The sequence below is a fragment of the Beta vulgaris genome, chromosome 4 (assembly GCF_026745355.1).
Source record: "Beta vulgaris subsp. vulgaris cultivar EL10 chromosome 4, EL10.2, whole genome shotgun sequence".
NCBI lineage: Eukaryota > Viridiplantae > Streptophyta > Magnoliopsida > Caryophyllales > Amaranthaceae > Beta > Beta vulgaris.
This window is the reverse complement of record NC_079205.1, coordinates 13,626,162-13,648,519: the sequence shown is the minus strand read 5'-3', so window position 1 is coordinate 13,648,519 and position 22,358 is coordinate 13,626,162. Positions and strand designations below refer to the sequence as shown.

The following is a 22,358-nucleotide window of genomic DNA, read 5'->3' as shown; positions in this document are numbered from 1 at the left end:
GATCTTTAGGCTACAACAAGTTGTCTTTGTAATGAGAATGTCATCTTTTTTATTGTTTGTGGTATTAATTTTTAGTAAGTTCTTGATTAGGAATTTTTTAGTTGATTGGATCTAAATTTAATTTGATTGAATCTTTTTTATTGGCAAGTTTATGTGGTTGACAATTATATGAGTTGATTGGATTTAATAGTGATTTGGTTGAATATTTTTTGGTAAATTTATGTGTATAATGGTTTTATTTTGTGGAGGGGTTAAAATGTAAATTCAAAGGGGGACACCATTGTTCCCTCCTTGGCTTATATATATAATAGAGATTTGATAATGATTTTTTTACCTTTTTCCACTACCTTATTCCTCTTGTTGGATCCACATAATTTTAAATTCTCTCTTTCACAACCACATGCTCTATCCAATTTAAATAAATAAAAAATACGGTTTTTTCACCAAGTACCCCTGAGTTTTCAAAAAATTCACCTGGTACCCTCCATGTTTTCAAAATTCACCCAGTACCCCTAAGTTTTAAACTAATACACGGGGTACCCTTAAATGCCCTTAATGACTAACGGTGTTAACCGCCGTTAGTCATTAACCCTAATTTTCTGCTTTAACCCTAATTAATCCCCTAATCCTAACCCCTACCCCTAACCCTAACACTAAACCCTAACCCTAACCCACCACCCACCACCCATCCCCCCACCCTCCCACCACCCCTGCCCCTCCCCAACCCCCCGCAGCCCCTCCCCCACCCTCGCGCCCTCGCGCCGCCCTCCCTCCCTACCCCCCGCAGCCCCCCCTACCCTTGCGCCGCCCTCCTCCCCCTCTCCGTTCAGTTCAGCAGCCCCCCACCCCTCCCTCCCCATCGCGCGCCCCCGACCTTCCTCCACCCCGCGCCAACCACAACACCACCCCTTCCATTTTCGCACCCCACCGCCCGCCCCCTGCGCCGCCTGCAACCCCTTCTTCTTCACTCTGTTTTTTTCCGCTGTGGGGGGACTTTATTTTGCGAAAATTGGAGGAGGGTGGTGCAACGGGGGTGGGGGAGGGGTGCGAAAATGGAAGCGAGGTGGTGTATGTTGTTGGCGGGGGGTGGGGGGTGCGGGTGTGGGGGAGGGTGAGATTTCAGGGGCTGCGAAAATTGCGTGGAGTGGGGGAGGGAGGGTGGGGGGCTGCGGTGGGGGTGGGGGTTGCGAGGGTGGGGGAGGGGGGGCTGCTGGGGTGGGACAGGGGGTAGGGGTGGTGGGAGGGTGGGGGAAGGGTGGTTAGGTTTAGGGTTAGGGTTTAGGGTTAGGGATAGGATTAGGGTTAGGGTTAGGGTTAGAGGTTAATTAGAGTTGAAAACAGAAAATTAGAGTTAATGACTAACGGCGGTTAACGCCGTTAGTCATTAAGGGCATTTAAGGGTACCCCGTGTATTAGTTTGAAACTTAGGGGTACCCTGTGAATTTTGAAAACTTGGAGGGTACCAGGTGAATTTTTTGAAAACTCAGGGGTACTTGGTGAAATAACCGTAAAAAATACTTACTTTCACTCTCTCTCTCCTCTTTGTCTTGCTTGATATATTAATAGACATACTTTTAGAATATGGAGGAGTAATACCAAAAAAGAAAGAAAATGTGATTCCAAAATCATTCAATACATAACAAAAAAAATGTCATGTTAGCATATGATATAGATCCTTTTTAACCCATCTTGACTTGACTCATTTAGTAAAGATAATTAAATAGGAAGTATTTTTGTTTCTAAAATGACATAAAATTACGAAATGATCCAATTGCAACTCGAAAAAAAAATCAAAGGTCTAAAATTTGAAGAGATCTAACCCGTAATAACCCGATTCAAATAAACCAAAAAAACTTGAAGATGTAAATGTTGACCGACTAACTAGATATGACCCTAATTTAAACATGAACCCAGGAAAACAAAAATATCAAAGGTTTAACCAACCTGGATAACCACCTGATTAAAATATGCCCTATCCAGCAAATGACCTAATTAATCTAATATTAACCTGAAGATAAATAGCATAACCTAGTAGCCTATTCAATATAATTACACAGCTCAAATGCAGAGTACACTCATAATTAAACAATCCAAAATTACCCAATCCAAATGACTTGCAGCAAGGTCCAACTGAAAATACTCATTGTCCCATATAAATTGGAACACTTATAATAACGGCAAATGTAGTTAATGATATTTTTGCCAAAAAAAATCGAACAATCTCGCATTTTCGTTATAAATGTAAAAACTTCCGCATAGGTCTGGTTGTGTTTGACCCTATTTTTTTTTTTTTTGAATTGTTCAGATTCGGTTAACTACCGAATTTTTGTAATTGTGTCACAATAATGTATTTAAAACTCAATGCATGTTTTTGTATCGGTTTTAGATTTGATTTTGAGTGGGGTTAATATTTGACTCGTCTATTATTCCTTATGCATTTCCAAAGCAGAAAACAAGACATGGCACGCATAAGTGTAATACATGTGAAATTCAAATACCGACATGATGCGCACGAATGATCACTTGTACTCATTCTAAAGCTCCACAATTAGTCGTGCAACCAAGTAACTTATTTATTAATGAATAATAGTAAAGACTTGTCCAAGTACTTAATAAAGAATTAATCATCAAAGCGGCAAGCTACAATATATAAGGATACCAAATGTTGAGTAGTACTACATAAACTTTGTCTTCATTTAGGCATTCATCCAACAACTTCAAACATGGCTCCCATGCGCCTCCTTGCCCTGTCCGCTTTGCTTTGTTTGTCATCACTAGTGATGGTATCCGGGAGCGAGTACCGCACTTATAGTCCATCTCCTTCTGATGAAAATGTATCATACAATCCATCTCCAGTTTACGAGACTCCATCTCCAGTGTATGAGAGTCCATCATACACTCCCTCTTCCGAGTATGAGACACCATCATACACTCCAACCCCAGTCTATAGCTCATCGCCTGTATATGAAACTCCATCATATACCCCAACCCCAACTTACAACCCTTCTCCTAAATACGAGACCCCATCATACCCACAAACCCCAGTCTACAGTCCATCTCCTAAATACGAGACTCCATCATACACCCCAACCCCATCTTACACCGCTTCACCCGAGTATGAGACTCCATCATACACACAAACCCCAATCTACAATCCATCTCCTAAGTACGAGACCCCATCTTACACCCCTTCTCCCAAGTACGAGACTCCATCATACACACAAACCCCCGTCTACAGCCCATCTCCTAAGTATGAGACCCCATCATACACTCCAACCCCATCTTACAGCCCTTCTCCCAAGTACGAGACGCCATCATACACAAAAACCCCAGCCTACAACCCATCTCCTAAATACGAGACCCCATCATACACCCCAACCACATCTTACAACCCTTCTCCCAAATATGAGACTCCATCATACACAAAAACCCCGGTCTACAGTCCATCTCCTAAATACGAGACTCCATCATACACCCCAACCCCATCTTACAGCCCTTCTCCTAAGTATGACACCCCATCATACACAAAAACTCCAGTCTATAGTCCATCTCCTAAGTACGAGACCCCATCATACACCCCAACCACATCTTACAGCCCTTCTCCCAAGTACGAGACCCCATCATACACAAAAACCCCAGTCTACAGTCCATCTCCTAAATACGAAAATCCAACATACACCAAAACTCCAGTCTACAAGCCATCTCCTAAGTACGAGACTCCATCATACACCAAAACTCCAACATACAGTCCATCACCTAAATATGAGACTCCATACTACCCAAACAATGTTTACAAACCATCATACACCCCAACTCCAGCTTACACTCCATCTTCTGATTACAAGAGCCCATCATACGTTCCAACATATGGACACACACACTACTACGCTAAACACAAGGTCTTGCCGACTATCTATGGTGTGCAAGGTGTCATCTTTTGTCATTCATGCTATGATTTCAAACCAATTGAAGGTACGTTCTCCCCCCCCCCCCCCCCCCCAACCCCCCACACACAATATAAGTATTCGTATTTTTATCTAAAGATGAAAATTCTATATGCCTATTACTTTTTCTTGTACGTTTTTTTTGATGTAAAAAAAAATTATATGCATAATTTGACGTTCTTACACTCAACATTTTGAATAGGGCGGGTTAAAATGAAAGTTATGGTTATAACGAATGATATAACTAGCTATACAACTACAACTTTTTTCTGCCTTCGTGAAGCCCTTGTAATAGTTACAACTCACAACCAAGATTACTAAAATAGCCTGCATTAAAATTATCAAAACGAAAAAGTGTTGATATTGAGGTTTCAAAATATACAACCACTTATGACTTATAAATAATTGGTCACGCTTAAATTTGTGATCAATATCATTGTTTGTTAATTTTGCTAATATTTTTGGCCAAAGTATGTTTATTTGAGACTTATTATATATAAAATTATCATTGATAATTAAGTACTTTTATTAGTATGTTTTTTTATTGTCATTATTATCTTGTAGTGAAAAGTATTCTCAAACGGGTTAAAGTGGAATTAGACACACAGTAATGTTTTTATTTTGACAAAAATATTGTCTTATAGGTTTATGTCATCCTAGTTTGATTGATCATAATTTCAGCTTTCTGAGTCTAGTAAAATCCTAGACCATGTAATCTATTATTATGATATTTCAACATAATATGCATTCTATTAGAAAAATTATTATACACCCGGGTGTACCGTGAACATGATACACCAAAGGCTATATTTTTGCTCATTGCTCATTTAAAATCATTTAATGAGCAAAATGTACTAAAGAAGTTCCAAATGAGGTAAGACTAGTCTTGTGTGTAATATGCACATGGTACACCCGTGCGTATGATGAATGAACTTGTATTTTATAAATCCTAAAAGCTAAAAATTTAGGTTATAAACGTTAGTCAATGACACTAATTATATTTGTTGAATGTTATTGATAACAGGAGCTGTAGCCAAAATTTCTTGTGAAGCAAAGAGCAAGGATGGATACAAGGGAGAAAAATTCTCCATGTTGACTCCTAAAACGGACAAGAAAGGTTACTTCTTAGCTACATTTACTCCAGAACAACTTGGTGACTATTTGAAACCAACAGATTGCAAAGTTTATCTTGAAAGCTCTCCATCATACACTTGCAATATTGCTACCAATGTGAACCTAGGACTTTCTGGTGCTCAGCTCACTTATTCACAACATGTTGCCGAGTACAAGAAACAATACACCATGGAGTTGTACTCTATTCCACTTTTTGCTTACACATCAAGTGCAAAATGTGAATACAAGCCCAAACTAAGTTATACCCCAAAATCAAGCTATAAGGCTCCATCATATACCCCATCAGCCTACACTGTAAAATCAAGCTACGAAACTCCATCATACACTCCATCAACTTACACTCCAGAAGCAGCTTACAAGGCTCTACCATGCACCACACCAACCTACACTCCAGAATCCGAAGAGGCTCCAGAATACGTCAAGGAAACCTATGTTCCAAGTTATGAAACTCCATCATACACTCCAAAATCAAGTTATGTCGCTCCAAGCTATGTTCCAAAATCAGAGGACAAAACCCCGGCCGGCGTCGATTATGGATACTAAGATTAAAAATACTATGCTTCTTTTTTTGATAAAAGGATTATGTTCGATTTGAAACTTTTTCCATCATATGCTACCTGACTACCTCTTATAATCATATATATTTGATTACAATACAAGTTTAATGAGATGGCCGCTACCATTGTGCCATTTGTATTAATTGAAGGTTGGTTATGCTATTAATTGGTTGATGAAAGACTCTACACATATATTCTATCTTTACGTTTATATTGGTTATCTATCAAAAGAATTTAATTTTCGAGAGAAACGAAAGATCTCATCATGGCAAATGGATTAAATTGGAGCAAACTTTTAATTTCCTCTCAGAACAATTTTGTTTTTTTTTGTGAGAGAGAAGACTTCCCTAATCTTGCGTATATTAATCAAATATTCGAAAAAATGTATAAAGACCCATCTCCGAAAGATGCTTAGATGCAAAGTTCCTGTCAAGGCATATCAGCTCTATTTCACAAAACTAGTTGAAAAGAAACTAACATTGATAAGTGATGACAAAATAGCCATGAATAATCTTCCTAGAAAGCAGTCTTTTACTCTCAAGTTGTGAGATATTTTTCCCTCATTCTCATTACTTGAAATGTGTCAAGAAACTCCTTTAAATAGGAGAGAAAACTTGTCCGTTACAAGGACAGTGACTCAGCCAATTTTACACCAATAGCATGAGAGTTTGTGATCACAAAAGGATCGGACAAAAAACAATAATGCCTTAGCAGTCTAGTACAGCAGAGTATCATCCTAGAACAAGGAGCCATACCACACTCACTTTTACAGAATAAGCTATTAAGTGTAATTAAGCTATTTAAGTGTAATTAAGCTATTTAAGTGTAATTAGAGCTACTTGCTCAATACTCCCCCTCAAGCTGAGAGTGAAGAAGACTGAACTCCCAGCTTGTGAAGAAGGGAATTGTGTTGCTTAGTGGGAAGCACTTTGGTGAAAACGTCTGCTAGCTGGTGAGTTGAAGGAATATAGACAGGAGAGATGATGCCTGCTGTAGTTGTATCTCTGATGAAATGACAATCAATATCCACGTGCTTGGTCTTCTCATGATGCACAGGATTAGAGGCTATAGCAAGGGCAGCTTGGTTGTCACAGTAGAGAGGAGTGTGAGTAAGTTGCTTAAGGCCAAGGTCTTTGAGCAATTGCTGCAGCCACATGACTTCACACACTGTCATGGCCATGGACCTATATTCTGCTTCAGCTGTGCTGCGAGCAACAACAGATTGTCTTTTGGACTTCTAGGAGATGGGAGAGGCACCTAGAAGGATGCAGAAGCCTGTAGTGGAACGCCTGGTTGAAGGACAACCAGCCCAGTCACTGTCACAGTAGGCAGACAACTGAGCTTGAGAGTGATTAGCTAAGATGATGCCTTGACTTGGAGCACCAGCAAGATACCTAAGCACTCTTTTCCCTGCTTGAAGATGGATTGTGGTAGGTCTGTGCATGAATTTGCTCAATACATGGACTGTATAAGCTATATCAGGTCTTGTTAGGGTCAAATAGATAAGCTTGCCAACAAGCTTTTGATACTCTTCTGGGTCAGGTAGAACATCACCTGCTTCACTAGTGAGCTTTAGATGTGTGTCCATAGGAAGTTTCAAGGGTCTACATTGCTTCATGCCATAGTCATTCAGAAGGTCTAACACATATTTTCTTTGTGAAAGAAAAATCCCTCCAGGCCTTCTATCTACTTCAATGCCCAAGAAGTACCTGAGTTCTCCCATGTCTTTCATGTGGAACTGAGAAGAGAGAAAGGCCTTGGCTTGATCAATGCCAGCCATGTTGTTGCCTGCAATCACCAGATCATCTACATATACCAGGATGGTAGTGAAGTTATCCCCTTCTTGCTTTGTAAAGAGAGAGTAATCAGATTTTGATTGAGTGAAGTGATTACTCTTCAAGGCATTACTTAGCTTGGCAAACCATTGCCTAGGGGCTTGTTTGAGCCCATATAGAGACTTGAGTAGTCTGCATACTTTAGGTGAACCTGTTGTAGGACTAACAAGCTCCCCCTGCGAACCAACTTTCAGTCTACTGCCATACCCAGTGTAGCCTGGTGGAAGTTTCATGAAGACCCTTTCCTGCAATTCAGCATGCAAAAATGCATTTTTAACATCCATTTGATGGACAAACCAACCTTTAATAGATGCTACAGCAAGTAAGGATCTCACAGTAGCCATTTTGGCTACTGGAGCAAAAGTTTGCTCATAATCCACCCCATATCTCTGCCTATTTCCCAGAACAACAAGCCTTGATTTGTATCTGTTCATACTACCATCAGCATTATACTTGACTTTATATAGCCATTTACATCCTATGGCTGTTTTGCCAGCAGGAAGTGTAGTAATTTCCCAGGTATTATTGGCCTCAAGAGCATCAAGCTCTTCATTCATGGCCTGGACCCAGTTGGGCTCTTGTATGGCATGTTTAAAGGTTTTAGGTTCATAATGAATATCCACTTGACTCATAAAGCAAGAGAACTGGGATGTGACAGGGGTATTGGTCACTTTTTGTAGGGCTTGAACAGGAGAGGTGAAGGTGAGATTGGTAGTATGGTAGTTAGTGAGCCAGTGAGGTTTTTGGTGAGGTCTACTGGATTTTCTGAGAGCAGGAGTAGGAGTGGGTGTAGTTGTAGGTTCAGTAGGGTGAGATGGTTCATTAGGAGCAAGAGCAGTATCCTCACATGTATCTAATTGTGAGGAAGCCTCAGGTTCACATTCATTACTTGGTGATGTGGTGATAGGATGTGTGTTTGTAGGTTCAGTTTGTGGTATATTAGTGATGTTCAGGACCTTATATGGGAAAATAGATTCAAAGAATCTCACATCTCTGCTTACAAGCACAGAGTTAGTGGTTAGGTTGAGTAGTTTATACCCCTTTTGGGTCTGAGAGTACCCAAGAAACACACAAGGGACTCCTCTTTCAAGGAATTTGTCATGGACTCTGCTAGGATTGCTAGCCATTGCAAGACAACCAAATGTTTTAAGATGTTTATAGTTAGGTTTGGTTTGAAACATTACCTCATATGGACTCTTGTGTTGTAAGATAGGAGTGGGCAGCCTGTTGACAAGATGAACTGCAGTTAGCACACAATCACCCCAGTACTGGAGAGGAAGACCTGAGTGAAATCTGAGGGCTCTTGCCATTTCAAGAATATTTCTATGTTTTCTTTCAGCTCTCCCATTTTGTTGTGGCCTATCCACACAAGATGTCTGATGTATGATACCCAGGTTATCAAAGAAAGCCCTGCACTTCTTGTCTTCAAATTCCAGTGCATTGTCAGACCTAATTAGTTTCACCTCTCTTGTGAACTGAGTCTTGGCCATGTTGACAAATTCTCAATAGCAGCATATGAGTCAGATTTATGTTTCAGAAGATGAACCCATGATACCCTACTATGATCATCTACCATAGTGAGAAAGTACCTATGGTTGCCTCTAGTGCTCACCCTATAGGGCCCCCATATGTCTATATGAATGAGATCAAAGATCCCTATAGCTCTTGATTCACTTAGAGTATAGGGCAATTTTGTGAATTTAGCCAGGGGACAAGTAATGCACACATCCTTGCTATTCTTATCAAAGCCTTTCAGCCCTTGAATGCAACTAAGCTTTGCTATAGGTGCATGACCTAATCTTTGGTGCCACAGTGTGGTGGTAGAACTGTGTGGAACACCAGATATGGTATTAGGCATGCTTATCTCACATGCTGCACTCAGGTTTTCTTATCAACATCTGCACACATCATCCTTGTCTTGTTACTCCCTGCTACATCACTCAGGACTTTGGCAAGATCTTCATTAACAAGATAATACAATCCATTCATTACCTTCCCTACTGCTTTGACTCTTGTTCCTTCAGAGTTCACTATCATACAGTATGAATCATAGAAGTTCACTTTACATCCTGTATCTTTTATGAGTCTTTGCACAGAAATCAGGTTATGTTTGAAGCTGGGGACATACAGCACATGTCTTAACAAGAGATTGTTGTGAAGTTGAACATCACCACTGTGGGATATCATGGAAGTGGCTCCAGTAGGCAGGTTGAGTTGAGGCTTGTTCTTGCTTTCTATAGGATCAATGATAAAATTTAAGCATCCAGTGATGTGGACAGTTGCTCCTAAATCAATTATCCACTCACTGGTTTTGCTTTCAGCATAACAACAGGTAATCATACCAGCATATGAACATTCCATCTCATCATCAGTTTCAGAGGCACCACTTCTTGAGGGTGTTGGAAGGAGCTTCATAAGTTGCTCTAATTGTTGTGGAGTGATAACAGCAGCATTGTTACCACCAGATGATGATCCTTCACCTTGAATATTTGCAGCAAGTTTCACATTAGACCTCATGTTTTTCCCCCTTTCTTCCATTTCTGAGGTCTGTTGTTGTTGCCATTGTACTCCTTCACCTTGCCTTTCTGCTCTTTTTCATGCTTAGGATGCCAGTGTGGAAATCCTACAGCAAACCAACAAACATCCTTGTTATGTCCAGGCTTTCCACATACACTGCACCCCCCTTCTCTTCCTTTGCTGTACATGGCCATTACTTCATTTTCTTCTTTCACAGGCTTCAACATTTCCCTTTGACACTCTTCCTGTTGAAGACTACTGCAGGCAGTTTTAACACTTGGCAAACTACTCATCATCAGGAGATTACTTCTTTGAGGCCCATAAATTTCATCAAGGCCATTAAGAAACTGAAACAGCTTCAGTTCTTCTTGTTGAGTGTTAAGAGCAAGAACAAATGCATTTATTTCAGGATCTACAGCACTGATAGGTGGGAGATGGTTTAAGGCATCCAACTCTTCCCATAAACCCCTCATTTCAGTGTAATAGTCAGTTATGCTTTTACCTTGCTGTTTAGATTCATAGATTTCTTTGTTCAGTCTGTATTTTCTAGACCCATTTGACACTAGAAACCTTTGTTCAAGAAATTTCCAGATTTGAGATGCATTCTCAACAAACATTACAGATTTTTTAATAGGTTCAGAAACATTGAACAATATCCAAGAGATTACCATGTTGTTACATGTGTCCCAGGCTTCTTGTTTCATTCTATTGCTTGCATCTCTCTTCACTGCTCCTGTTACAAATCCTATTTTTCTTTTTGAGGCTAGGCTTATCTCAAGAGATCTTTTACATGATCTGTAATTGCTAGCACCCACAAGTTTTTCTATATTAATAGAACTACTTCCATCAGAGGGATGTAAGTATAAGGGGCTAGTTATGTCTATTGTGTTACCAGAGTTCTTGTCTCCAGCCATTTAAGAAGGATGACAGAACACTAGGTTTTAAATTTTCTAGGTTTAAAAAGCAAACCAGGTTCTTACAGTGTCAACAAGATATATTTTTAGATTAATACTAATGAGGGAAAGTTGAAGAACCTGATGCGCAGCTCTGATACCATGAAGACAAAATAGCCATGAATAATCTTCCTAGAAAGCAGTCTTTTACTCTCAAGTTGTGAGATATTTTTCCCTCATTCTCATTACTTGAAATGTGTCAAGAAACTCCTTTAAATAGGAGAGAAAACCTGTCCGTTACAAGGACATTGACTCAGCCAATTTTACACCAATAGCATGAGAGTTTGTGATCACAAAAGGATCGGACAAAAAACAATAATGCCCTAGCAGTCTAGTACAGCAGAGTATCATCCTAGAACATGGAGCCATACCACACTCACTTTTACAGAATAAGCTATTAAGTGTAATTAAGCTATTTAAGTGTAATTAGAGCTACTTGCTCAATAATAAGTTAACTGAAACTGATCTCTATTATATAAGCCGGAGAGCTATGGTGTCCCCTCATTGAAAAGACTTTTTAACTCTTAATTCAGCAAAAAATATTACCTATTAAGATTTCCCTCGATCATCGCTCTTCCTAGTATATTATATGTATATAAAGAATGTTCAAAGCTGTAAAATAAACTGTCATAGAAATATGTGTAGTGAAAGCCGAAAGGAAAAGTTTATTATTAAAGAATAAACTAACATAACTAAAGCAATTTTCAAATCAAATACAAAACCAAAGACATCAATATTAATTCTACCAAAACTTTTTGAATTGAACAGCAATACCAACATCCATTAACAAGTCATAAAAATACCGAGAAAAAAAAGAGGATAATCTTAGCTTTTAACTTTTCGAGGGTCAATAATTGTCATGTGTGTCGGTTACTATAATTTGTCCTTTAATTAGTTTGGGAATTGTAGTTCTTATTTGTGCCGGTTAAAATAATCTTATCATTTTACTTTTTAGGAGAATATGCAATGATTATTAAGAAAAAGTTCGTCTATATTATATAAGTCGATACAAATGTATGTGGTGTTTACTTAAAATTACAGTATATAACCACCCTGTATATTTATTACTAATAAATGAAAAGTCAATTATATCAATTTAATGTCATTGCATCTTATCATGTGTGATTTTTTTATTCCATTGCATAGTAATATGCAATCGAAATAGAAGTTATGGAAATTTCTCACAATTAAGCAATCACAAAACAACTTAGCATACAACCTTCAAAGAAATTTTGACATAAAGAACAAAATAATCAATTATACAAAAGAAAAATCTCTCACAAATTTGATTTGACAATATAACTTTACATCTAAATCCGCATCATAATTTTTAACATTAAATACAATCTTCTTTCTTTGCTTTCCTATTCACATTAAGTATTTCTATATTTTGTATTTATACAACATGATAATTTATTAATGAGTCCTAATGATGATTATAAGTTACATCCTTCAAATTAAATTTAGATGAAATTTAAGAATAATCACCAAAATAATTCACGCACGCATCGCTTGAATAGAAGGCTAGTAAGATAAAAGTGAAACTAATAAGGTACTGGAACTAATAAGATAGCTAATTAACTTAACTGTTTGACAAAATTAGTTGCTTTAGTTGATAAATCAATTTGGAAAAATTAGTTGATATCAAAGTTTTGAAAAGATTTTCCAAAATTTCAGTCACCTGATTTTGAAAAGGTAAAAATTTAACTTACCATTTAAGTTATTTTAACCAATTGAAAATTTATTTTAGGTACTTACCAAACACTAGTATCATTTTAGCACCTACAATATATTAGTACCTTATTAAGGTTTCTAAAATACTTTCTCAAACAGACCCGATATATAAATTTATACCTATATATTAAGGTATTATTGAGTTGACCTTATATTGTGTGGAAAATGAAATTCACGAAAATCTATAATATGACTATTGTTTGGTTGATACTAAAATGCAAAAATGGAGAGAGTTGAAATTAATGGGAATTTGAAATTCCCACAAAATATAGGAATTGATTTACCTACTTTGCTCTTGGTCACTCACAATTCCTACATAAATTCCTATAAATTACAATTTTCCTTATGACTATTAAATAACATGACTAATTGCTAGGAATTTCATTAAAAAATTAAATTTTATGGAAAAATAATTTCCATTACAACCAAATAAGCACTAACAAGGGATTGTCAAACAAGTCTACTATTTCATAGGGCTTTCTCAATTCTCCCCTCATCATAATTTCATAAGCATCATTTTTAGCCCATCACCTATAAAAATATATATTAACAGCTAGCCATCCTACAGAACAAACTATGCCATGTGACGATCTCACTTAGAGTATTTACTCCAAGCAAACACACGTGCAATAACAAATTAAAAGATGCATGTTATAAGATTTGGTCCCATGACGCTAAGCTTAAATACTTAACTCTTAACTACTAAATCAAGTAATGTATGGTGTTATAATTTTAAAATAAAATATTAATAAATGAAAGTTATGATTACATAAGGTATAGGCCGGACATAAAAACTACATCTATACTAATATATTAAAAGGCGTGCGTAATCAGGAACGGTGCCACGTGGCGCTCTCCCTAGGGAGTTGTAGATCATGTAATCCATGTACAATAAAAAAATTAGAAATTGCATAGTATAGGTTTTGATCCCGTGACCTCAAGTTCATGTACTAAAGTTTTAACCACTAGACCAAGTAGTATTTAGTGCTATCATATCAAAGTACAATATTAATAAATGAAAATTTTCTTACCCGGGGCATAACCCGGGCCTAATAACTAGTTTATTATATAACCCGCGACATGTAAAGTTCAAATAAGTTCACAAAAACTTAAAATAAGTTCAAAAACATCATAGTAGTTCCAAAAAGTTGTGCAAAGTATAGAAAAAAAATTATATTAGCTTTGGAAAAAATAATAAAACATTAAAAAAATTTAGGGGAAAAAAGGATTTGTTAGGGAAATTAATTTAAGAAAACAAACTCACTTTTCGAAAAGTAGATTCTTAAAAATATTCAATAATGTGCACTCATTTTCTTTTAACATGTATAAAATAATGCACACTCCTTTTTGCATTTCAAGTCTCAACGTAAACATGCATCAAGCATTTGGGTTTTGGACAGGATCATTTCGAACTATAAAGAGGGGCTGTGTGAATTATCAAAATAATGCTCATTAGAAAAAGTTCAAAAAAATAAAAAAAATATCAATGCTAATTTCTAAATAACTTATAAACATTCAGAGTATCAGGGAACTTCCTGTTTACGAATTATGATGAGTGTTTCATTTAGAGTGAAGTTATTTTACGTGTGAATCACGCGATAAGAAGTAGTGATTAGCAAATTGATTGTTATTTTATGTATTCTTTTGTAAACTCTAATTGGAGTTGCTTATAAAGATTTCACTCAAGAGTATAGTCTTAAATTTAAAAAACTGACATTATTTTATGCGTTAAAAAGTAAAAGAATTAAAGTAAAACTACTAAATTTTCCAAATTGAGTATCTTACTTTTTAAAGACATTTCAGGAACAATACCAATAAATAGGTAAAAAAAAAAAAAAGTCAACGTAAAAAGTTAGTTAAATTATCTATACTAGATAATATCAACATTATAAAAGCCCAAAAACCCACAGTACAAATTATAATGTGAAATTCCAAAAACACTAGCAAATAAACAAAAAAGATTTTTCACAAAAGAACGACAAAAAGGAATGTAAAAGTATTTCATATTTAAAGAATTCAATAATGTAATAGCTCATTCATTCATGGTTTTTCACTTCATATAGTCAGATAGTGAAAAGAAAATAGACCAAATAACTAGAATATTTGAGTAACATTTTTTAATGATTAAAGATAAATGTAAGTGGAAACGAGTTGCAAATAAATAGGTAATAGACGAATTTTCCAGTTTAAACCATATTTTTCGGTGTTCCATTTGATGTTAATTGAAAATATGGACTAAAAAATTATGTTCAAGTGATAATTAGAGGCTTGAATTAAGAGTAATCAATATTATATAAGGTGAATACGTTTCTGTTGGAACACAAGGTGACACTCTGATTTGAGTTTTTGCGAATAATAAACTAAAAGTATGTGAGATTTGATACGAAAACACAGGATATAATGTGGTTCAATCTCACCTCTGAGATCTACGTCCACACGAAACAAAACTCTTTATTTCTTTGAACCCTAAAATATCAAACTCTTGATACAATAAGATTCTCCCACTACTAACGCTAGTAGTGCCAATCAACCCTAAACTCTAAGAATTGAAACTCTCTATAATAGTGAAATTACAGAAAGAAAACGATCCTCAATTATGTGCTTCTTAGTCAAGCAAGTAGTGGACAATTACAATCGTATAATAGTAACTTGAATCTGACTCGCTCAGTGCTATGCTCAGTGCCTTAGAAAATAGTTTTCAGCTCTTAATATTTCTGATTTTTCTCTCTGAAAACGTGAGATCTAAAAGTGAATTACAAAACCCTTTTATAGGACTTGGTTTGGATGAAAATCCTTCAAAAATATCTTTATCTTTTAATCCTTAATTTAAGGGATAAAACTCTCTTTTTAGAAAAACAAACTTTATCTTTTTCCATCTTTATCTTTAATCTCAAAAAGATAAGTTTTCCATATTAGATTTTTTTTTCAACTCAAATTCTGTTTTTATCAAAAAGTATTTTCCAAATCTTTTTAGAAAATCTGAAAAACACGTTTTTAGTAAAATCTGTTTTATAAAAAATCTTTTATTTTAAAAAACACGTTTTTATGAAAACACGGTTTTTGTAAAATCTTTTTCTAAAACTCGTTTTTATCAAATTCTTTTATAAAACACGATTTTATTGAATTCTTTTTCTAAAAACACGTTTTCCTAAAATTCTTTTTATTTCTTATTTCGAAAACTAATTTCCTTTTTATATAGAGATATAATATTAATACAATTATTTATTTTCTTAACTCTAAGAAAATAATAATTATACTAACTTTATATTTCTATATTTAGCACATAGCATATTACCAAGTTCGAGCATATTACATTTGAATCCAAAGTAACTATTCTAAGGAACATATAAACTTGACTTCAATCTTGATTCTTCTTTTCTTCAAAGTCTTCATTTTTCAATTCCTTTCTTCATGCATCTGTTGCAACTGTTACACACTTTCATACTATAACATATTATATTAATTTTCATCATCAAAACATAACATGTACATGCACAACAAATTCCCCCTTTTTGATGATGACAAACCATAAATATAATATTGTTAAAATCACTTGTTCCCCCTCAAAGTATGCATCATTGATCATATTAGGGAAAGCAACATAATATCATTCACATACTTTTTCACAAGTAACTTGGTAACCAAGATAATTTCATTCAATAGTCTAAGTATTATATACCCATCTTCCCCCTTTTGACATTATCAAAAAGGAGAGCATCAACATGTTTAGCGAGTCCAAGTGAGATACAGTCAGTAAAATAATTCAAGTAGCTCAAGCAATAAATACTAAGGATGCTGGTGCTATGTCATAATCCAACTCACAATCCGAAGTCATTAAGCAAAAATATAATCCAACTCACAATCCGAATTTATGAAGCAAGAAATAATCATGAAGGATCATGGTTAATAGCTAAGAATGTAAGATGGAGATAGGTAAAGCAAGCTTAAAGATTTGAAATGGCAATTGGCTCAACAAGTGCTTAAACCATTTTTTTCTCAAATTTCCAACTTCCGCACATCAACATCATAAGACTTTCTTCACTGTGGCACTGTGTGTGCCACTGTGCCACCACTGAACAATCCATTCCCTTTCAAATATACCCAATCTTCGGATATACTAGAATCCAAAATGATGATCTTCAAAACTTTGATAATATTTTTTCCATCTATGAATTGAACTCTAAGATTTATCTAACACAAGTGTCTTACTCTTTCTTTCTTTTCTTCTCTTCCCTTTTTTTTTTTTTTAAAGAGAGTCAGACCATACAATATTACTAGAGGCAATCAATAAGATATCAAAGGTGAAATAAGTTAATTCGAACCTCATTTTCTTCTAGATACATCTCATGGCATTGTTCCCTGCACAATGTGAAACAGTACTTTCATTCTTTCAAGCATGAGGGTTTCTTCTAGGGGTGTTCATAAAAAACCGAAACCGAAATACCGTACCGAAATACTGAAAAACCGGTCTAAATGGGTGGTTACCGTACCGACAAAAAAAATAATTGAACGGTACGGTTACCGAACCGAAAAAATTAGCGGTTAAACGGTACGGTTACGGTTATGATTTTTGAGTAAACGGTTAACCGAATTACCGAAATCTTTTTTTCTCTATTTAATTGTTGTGAAACATTTTCAAACAATTACATTAATTCTAACATTTGTTGCTAAGTTACAACAATTAGAGGAAGTATGTAATTATTTAGAAACTCTAGTACTAATATAAACACTGTAATTAGGAAATGAAGTGAATTCTTAGTGTTAGTTATGTTTTCCAATTGATTTATTATCCACTTTATAATACATTTTATATTAGAGTATATATAATATTAAAATATATGCAAAAAAAAATTGAAAATATGTATGTACATTAAGTAAAACATAATAGTATAACTTAAACAACGGTTAATGGTTAACCGAAAAACCGTACCGAAAAAACGGTTAACCGCTTAGGCGGTAACCGGTTTAAACGGTTACGGTTACGGTTCGCAAAAAGAGCGTACCGAAACTTCCGGTTACCGAACCGAAATATTGTTTCGGGACGGTTAACCACCCATGAACACCCCTAGTTTCTTCCAACCTTTTCATGTTCCCCCTTAACTAATGCGTCTTCTTCTTTCACCATCTTATCAATATGTCTATGCTCCATATACCATGAATCAAGATTAAAAGCACTTGTTGAACTTTGGACGATGAATGTGTGAAGAAAAGAAGGATAATAATAGGGAAATGAAGATAAGGTGGGATATATGAAAGAAAGAAATAATGAGGCACAAATGTCAATTTCATGAATAGAAAATCATAATATTGGGCTAAAGATCAAGCTTGCTATAGGAGAAAGAATTTGCATTTCATAGCTCAAAAAATCGGCAACTTAGGATCATATAGCTTATTAGTTCGGCAACTTAGGATCATGAGATAAGGACAGCATCATTAGACCATTACGAGTCCTTTTATATCAAGTGGACCCTTACTCACAAAGCTTCACCAAGACATGCATCAATAACACTCTAACTAACATATTCAAAGGAGGACAATAGGCATAATACTCAACTAATTTCCAGAAATTAATCCCAAAGCCACGAGTTATCTTGTAAAAAGTTCATGCATGACATTCAACATAATTAACTTGATCACATAATTACTTTTCAAACCACTTACCACCATCACATTCTCTATGGAGTGTGTTAAGGATTTGCCGACGTTTCAAATACCAATTTATCCCTTTTTGTTATCGCCAAATATAACACACCCTCCGTTGTGGGCTACTAGTGAGAGGAATTGAGATTTGTCACCAGTCATGTGTCGAGCAACCACTGTCGAGATACCATAGGTTGCCTCCTCTCACGTTTACCTGCACAAGAATCACTTGTTAATTTTAGGAACCCATATTTGGTTGGGTCCCTTTTTCTTAAGTTGAGCATCTAGTATGTCTTTCCTAACCCAGATTTGAGTAACATGTTTGATATTCTTTGCTATTCGATTTTTCTTTTTGTTGCAGTCGTCAATTAGATGACCATTATTTCCACAAAAATTGCAAATTAGATATTCAGGAAGGCCCACGTATTTTCTCTTTCGAAAGTCTCTTTCGAAGGTTCTAGCACTGAGCCTGGCACTGGGTTGCTGGTCAGTATATCCTAATCCAGTTTTGTTCATGTTGTTTGTGGTGCTAGTTAAGTAATTTAGAGCATTCATTCCATTAGTCCATTTTTCGTGCATCTTTCGAGCAATAGAAAGTTGTGATTCCAAAAATTCAACTGAGGTATTTAAATCACTACTTCTTTTTCTGGAAATCTCTAAGTCTCTTTTAACTTTATCAAGCTCTTCTCTTATCTTTGCATCACTAGGCAGCATTAGTGGAACAATCCTAAATTTTTGTCTTGAGTTCTTAAGTTCAACCAACTCGTGATTTAGTGTTTCAGTTTGTTTCTCAAGACTAGATTTTTCAGCTTCGAACTCAATGACTGGCACTGAGCCATTTACGAGGTCATCAACTAGAGTCTTTTCGTGTTTTAGTGTGTTTATCTCTATGTCTTTCTCGTCAATCCTTTTCATCAGAGTTTTATTTTCTTTCAATAAATCCTTATATTCCGTTTCTAATCCAATTTTTAGCCTGGTCAAGTTTTTTATTTCCTTTTTCATGATATCAAAATTATCATTCATGTTTTGACAATCATCAATTACGTTTCCAAGCAAAGTGACAAGTTGACTTTTTGAAAGAAGATGAATTGAAGGTTTTAAGGAAGTTAGGCTTACCTCACTGTCTTCTACCTCTTCGAGAGAGTTCGAACTTTTAGCCATTAAGCATAGATGTGAGTCGTCAGGGCACAGTGTCGTATTCAGAGTTGTCTGTACAGCATTCAGACATAATTTGGCCTCGTGGCACTGTGCCTGGCACTGATCCTCGTCAGAATCCGAGTCTCCCCAGACTGCCGCAATCATAGCTTTCTTGTACTCTTTCTTCGACTGCTCCGTTTTTCTTAGGCTTTTCTTCATCCCACAGAGGGCATTCTTTAATCCTGTGATCACACTCACCACACTTGAAACAACCAGAGTTAGTAGCACTTTTCTTAGGGTTAGAAGTAGTGCCTTTACCTTTGAAGTTTCCACTTCTCCTGAAGTTGTTGCTCCTATTCTTTTTCAAGAAATTTTGAAACTTTCTAGTTAGAAACGCTACTTCTTCATCACTTTCACTATCATCCGTTTCTACTTCAGTTTTTAAGGCCAACCCTTTATTCTTTGGTTCATTTGATTTAGAATCTAAAACAAGTTCATGAGTCATTAAAGAACCAATAGTTGTTCTAGTGAGAGTTTTGTTAGATCTTTAGCCTCTTGAATAGCAGTGTTTTGGGAAGCCATTTATTAGTCAAACTTCTTAACACTTTTCTAACTAAATCTTCAGAAGAATAGATTTTTCCTAAGATCTTAGTTCATTAGTTATTAGTGTGAATCTGGTAAACATATCTTTAATAGATTCGTCCTTATTCATTGTGAACAATTCATATTGTTGGACTAGTAAATCTATCCTAGACTGTTTTACCTCATTTGTACCTTCATGGGCCAATTCCAGTGTGTCCCAAATTTCCTTAGCAGTAGTACATGCCGAGATTCCCGAATATTCATCAGGTCCAATTCCAGATTGGAGAATACTCATAGCTTTGTAATTCTTTTCGGCTTTTCCATAGTCAACAGAATTGTACTCATCTTCATCCTTGTCGATCAGCTTTCCTTCAGTATCTTTGACTTGAATAGGGAGAGGTCCAGTCTTTATGATTCTCCAGCATTCAAAATCAGAACCTTGAATGTAGATCCTCATCCTAGTCTTCCACCATCCGTAATCCTTTCCGTTGAAAATAGGACACTTGGAATACCTGTCACGATAGTCATCTTGCGTGTTCATGATTTCTATTCTCTAGATATTAGTCTTACGAGAATAGCCTGCTCTGATACCACTTGTTGGAACACAAGGTGACACTCAAGAAGGGGGGGTTGAATTGAGTGGTGAAATCTAATCGATTTTTTCCAAAATCTCTTTTATGTCTCAGTGCCTGGCACTGTGCCAAACACTCGTAAATCGCTGATTTGAGTTTTTGCAAATAATAAACTAAAAGTATGTGAGATTTGATACGAAAACACAGGATATAACGTGGTTCAATCTTACCTCTGAGATCTACGTCCACACGAAACAAAACTCTTTATTTCTTTGAACCCTAAAATATTAAACTCTTGATACAACAAGATTCCCACACTGATGCAATCATTGATCAGGGCCCTGTTTTAAATGTTGAGCAACAGAGGGAGCTCTTAGAGCCTTTCACTGGAAATGATGTGAAAACAGCACTATTTTCCATACCTGAGGATAAATCTCCTGGTCTAAATGGTTTTGGATCAGGTTTCTATAAGGAAAGCTGGGCTGTAGTGGGTGATGATGTTATCAGAGCAGTTCTTGACACTAGGGGAAAAAAAAGGAAGGGCTGCGGAGGAAGGGCTGCGCTTTTGATAAAAGCGTAGCCCTACATAACAGAAGGGCTGCGCTTTTGTACAAAAGCGCAGCCCTTCAGAGTGAAGGGCTGCGCTTGTAGAAAAAAGCGATGCCCTTCTTACTTCAGAAGGGCTGCGCTTTTTCTACAAGCGCAGCCCTACGAAGTGAAGGGCTGCGCTTTTATAAAAAGTGCAACCCTTCTGACTAAGTATGGTTGCGCTTTTGAAGGAAAAGCGCAGCCCTTCTTAAAAAAAATTGAAATAAAAAAATCGCGGGCTTTCAAATATTGAGCGGGTTTCAAATATATTATCCCTCCTCTCTCCTCTCACACGTCCCTCATCCATTTTCCTCCTTCTCTCTCCTCTCTCACGACCCTCCTCCCTTTCCTCCTTCTCTCTCATCCTCTCTTCTCTCTCAAAAACTCCCAGAAATGCGACAAGCGCGACAAAAACCCTGAAATGATTTGCACGAATCATGCTGACGGAGTCCGATTGCCTATTGTGATACCTTTTCGGAAGCAGAACGGGCCAACGAGTCAAACTCACTGCTATGCTGTGATGTTTAGGCTTTTTAAGCCATCCGAGTTTGTTTAAGCCTCCAAATAGACATTTTAAGTTTTTCAGAATTTTTTTTTCCCTTAATTATGTATTAGGGTTTTGTTTTATATATTTAAACATTATTAGGTTAATGTTTGGAGGTAAATCTTGTATTTTCAGATCTATAATTTCTTAATCTTTGTTTTGATTAATGTTTTTGTATACTTCTCTTTGTTTTGATTAATGTTCTTGTATACTTCTCTTTGTTTTGATTAATGTTCTTATATACTTCTCTTTGTTTTGATTAATGTTCTTGTATACTTCTCTTTGTTTTGTTTAATGTTCTTGTATTTTCAGATCTATAATTTCTTCTCTTTTGTATATTAGTTTTTGTTTTGGGTTTAGTATTTTCGTTTCTCTTCTCTTCTGTATAATTTCAGAAAATGTGAGATTATGAGTAAAAAAATGTCAAAAAAAAAAATTTGTTTTTTTTTTGGTAGGAAGGGCTGCGCTTTTTAGGTAAAAGCGCAGCCCTTCTAGCTGCGCTTTTACCTAAAAAGCGCAGCCCTTCGTTGTGAAGGGCTGCGCTTTTCTAGCGCAGCCCTACTTAAAAAGTGAAGGGCTGCTATTGAAAGGGGTGCTATGAAAAAGCGCAGCCCTACAGGC

The 22,358-nt window shown here is 36.2% G+C and overlaps 2 protein-coding genes across 2 annotated transcripts; one reads left to right on the top strand and one right to left on the bottom strand.

The window, feature by feature from the left end:
- Positions 1-2,671: 2,671 nt before the first annotated feature.
- On the top strand, positions 2,672-5,827 carry LOC104891525 (uncharacterized). The gene is made up of 2 exons (XM_048641967.2): positions 2,672-3,972; positions 4,969-5,827. The coding sequence occupies exons 1-2, from the start codon at positions 2,724-2,726 to the stop codon at positions 5,619-5,621; spliced, it is 1,902 nt and encodes a 633-aa protein (XP_048497924.1). The 5' UTR covers positions 2,672-2,723; the 3' UTR covers positions 5,622-5,827.
- Positions 5,828-9,983: 4,156 nt separating this feature from the next.
- Positions 9,984-10,901, bottom strand: LOC125496492 (uncharacterized). The gene has a single exon (XM_048641966.1). It carries the CDS (start codon positions 10,899-10,901, stop codon positions 9,984-9,986), a length of 918 nt encoding a protein of 305 aa, XP_048497923.1.
- Positions 10,902-22,358: the final 11,457 nt, after the last annotated feature.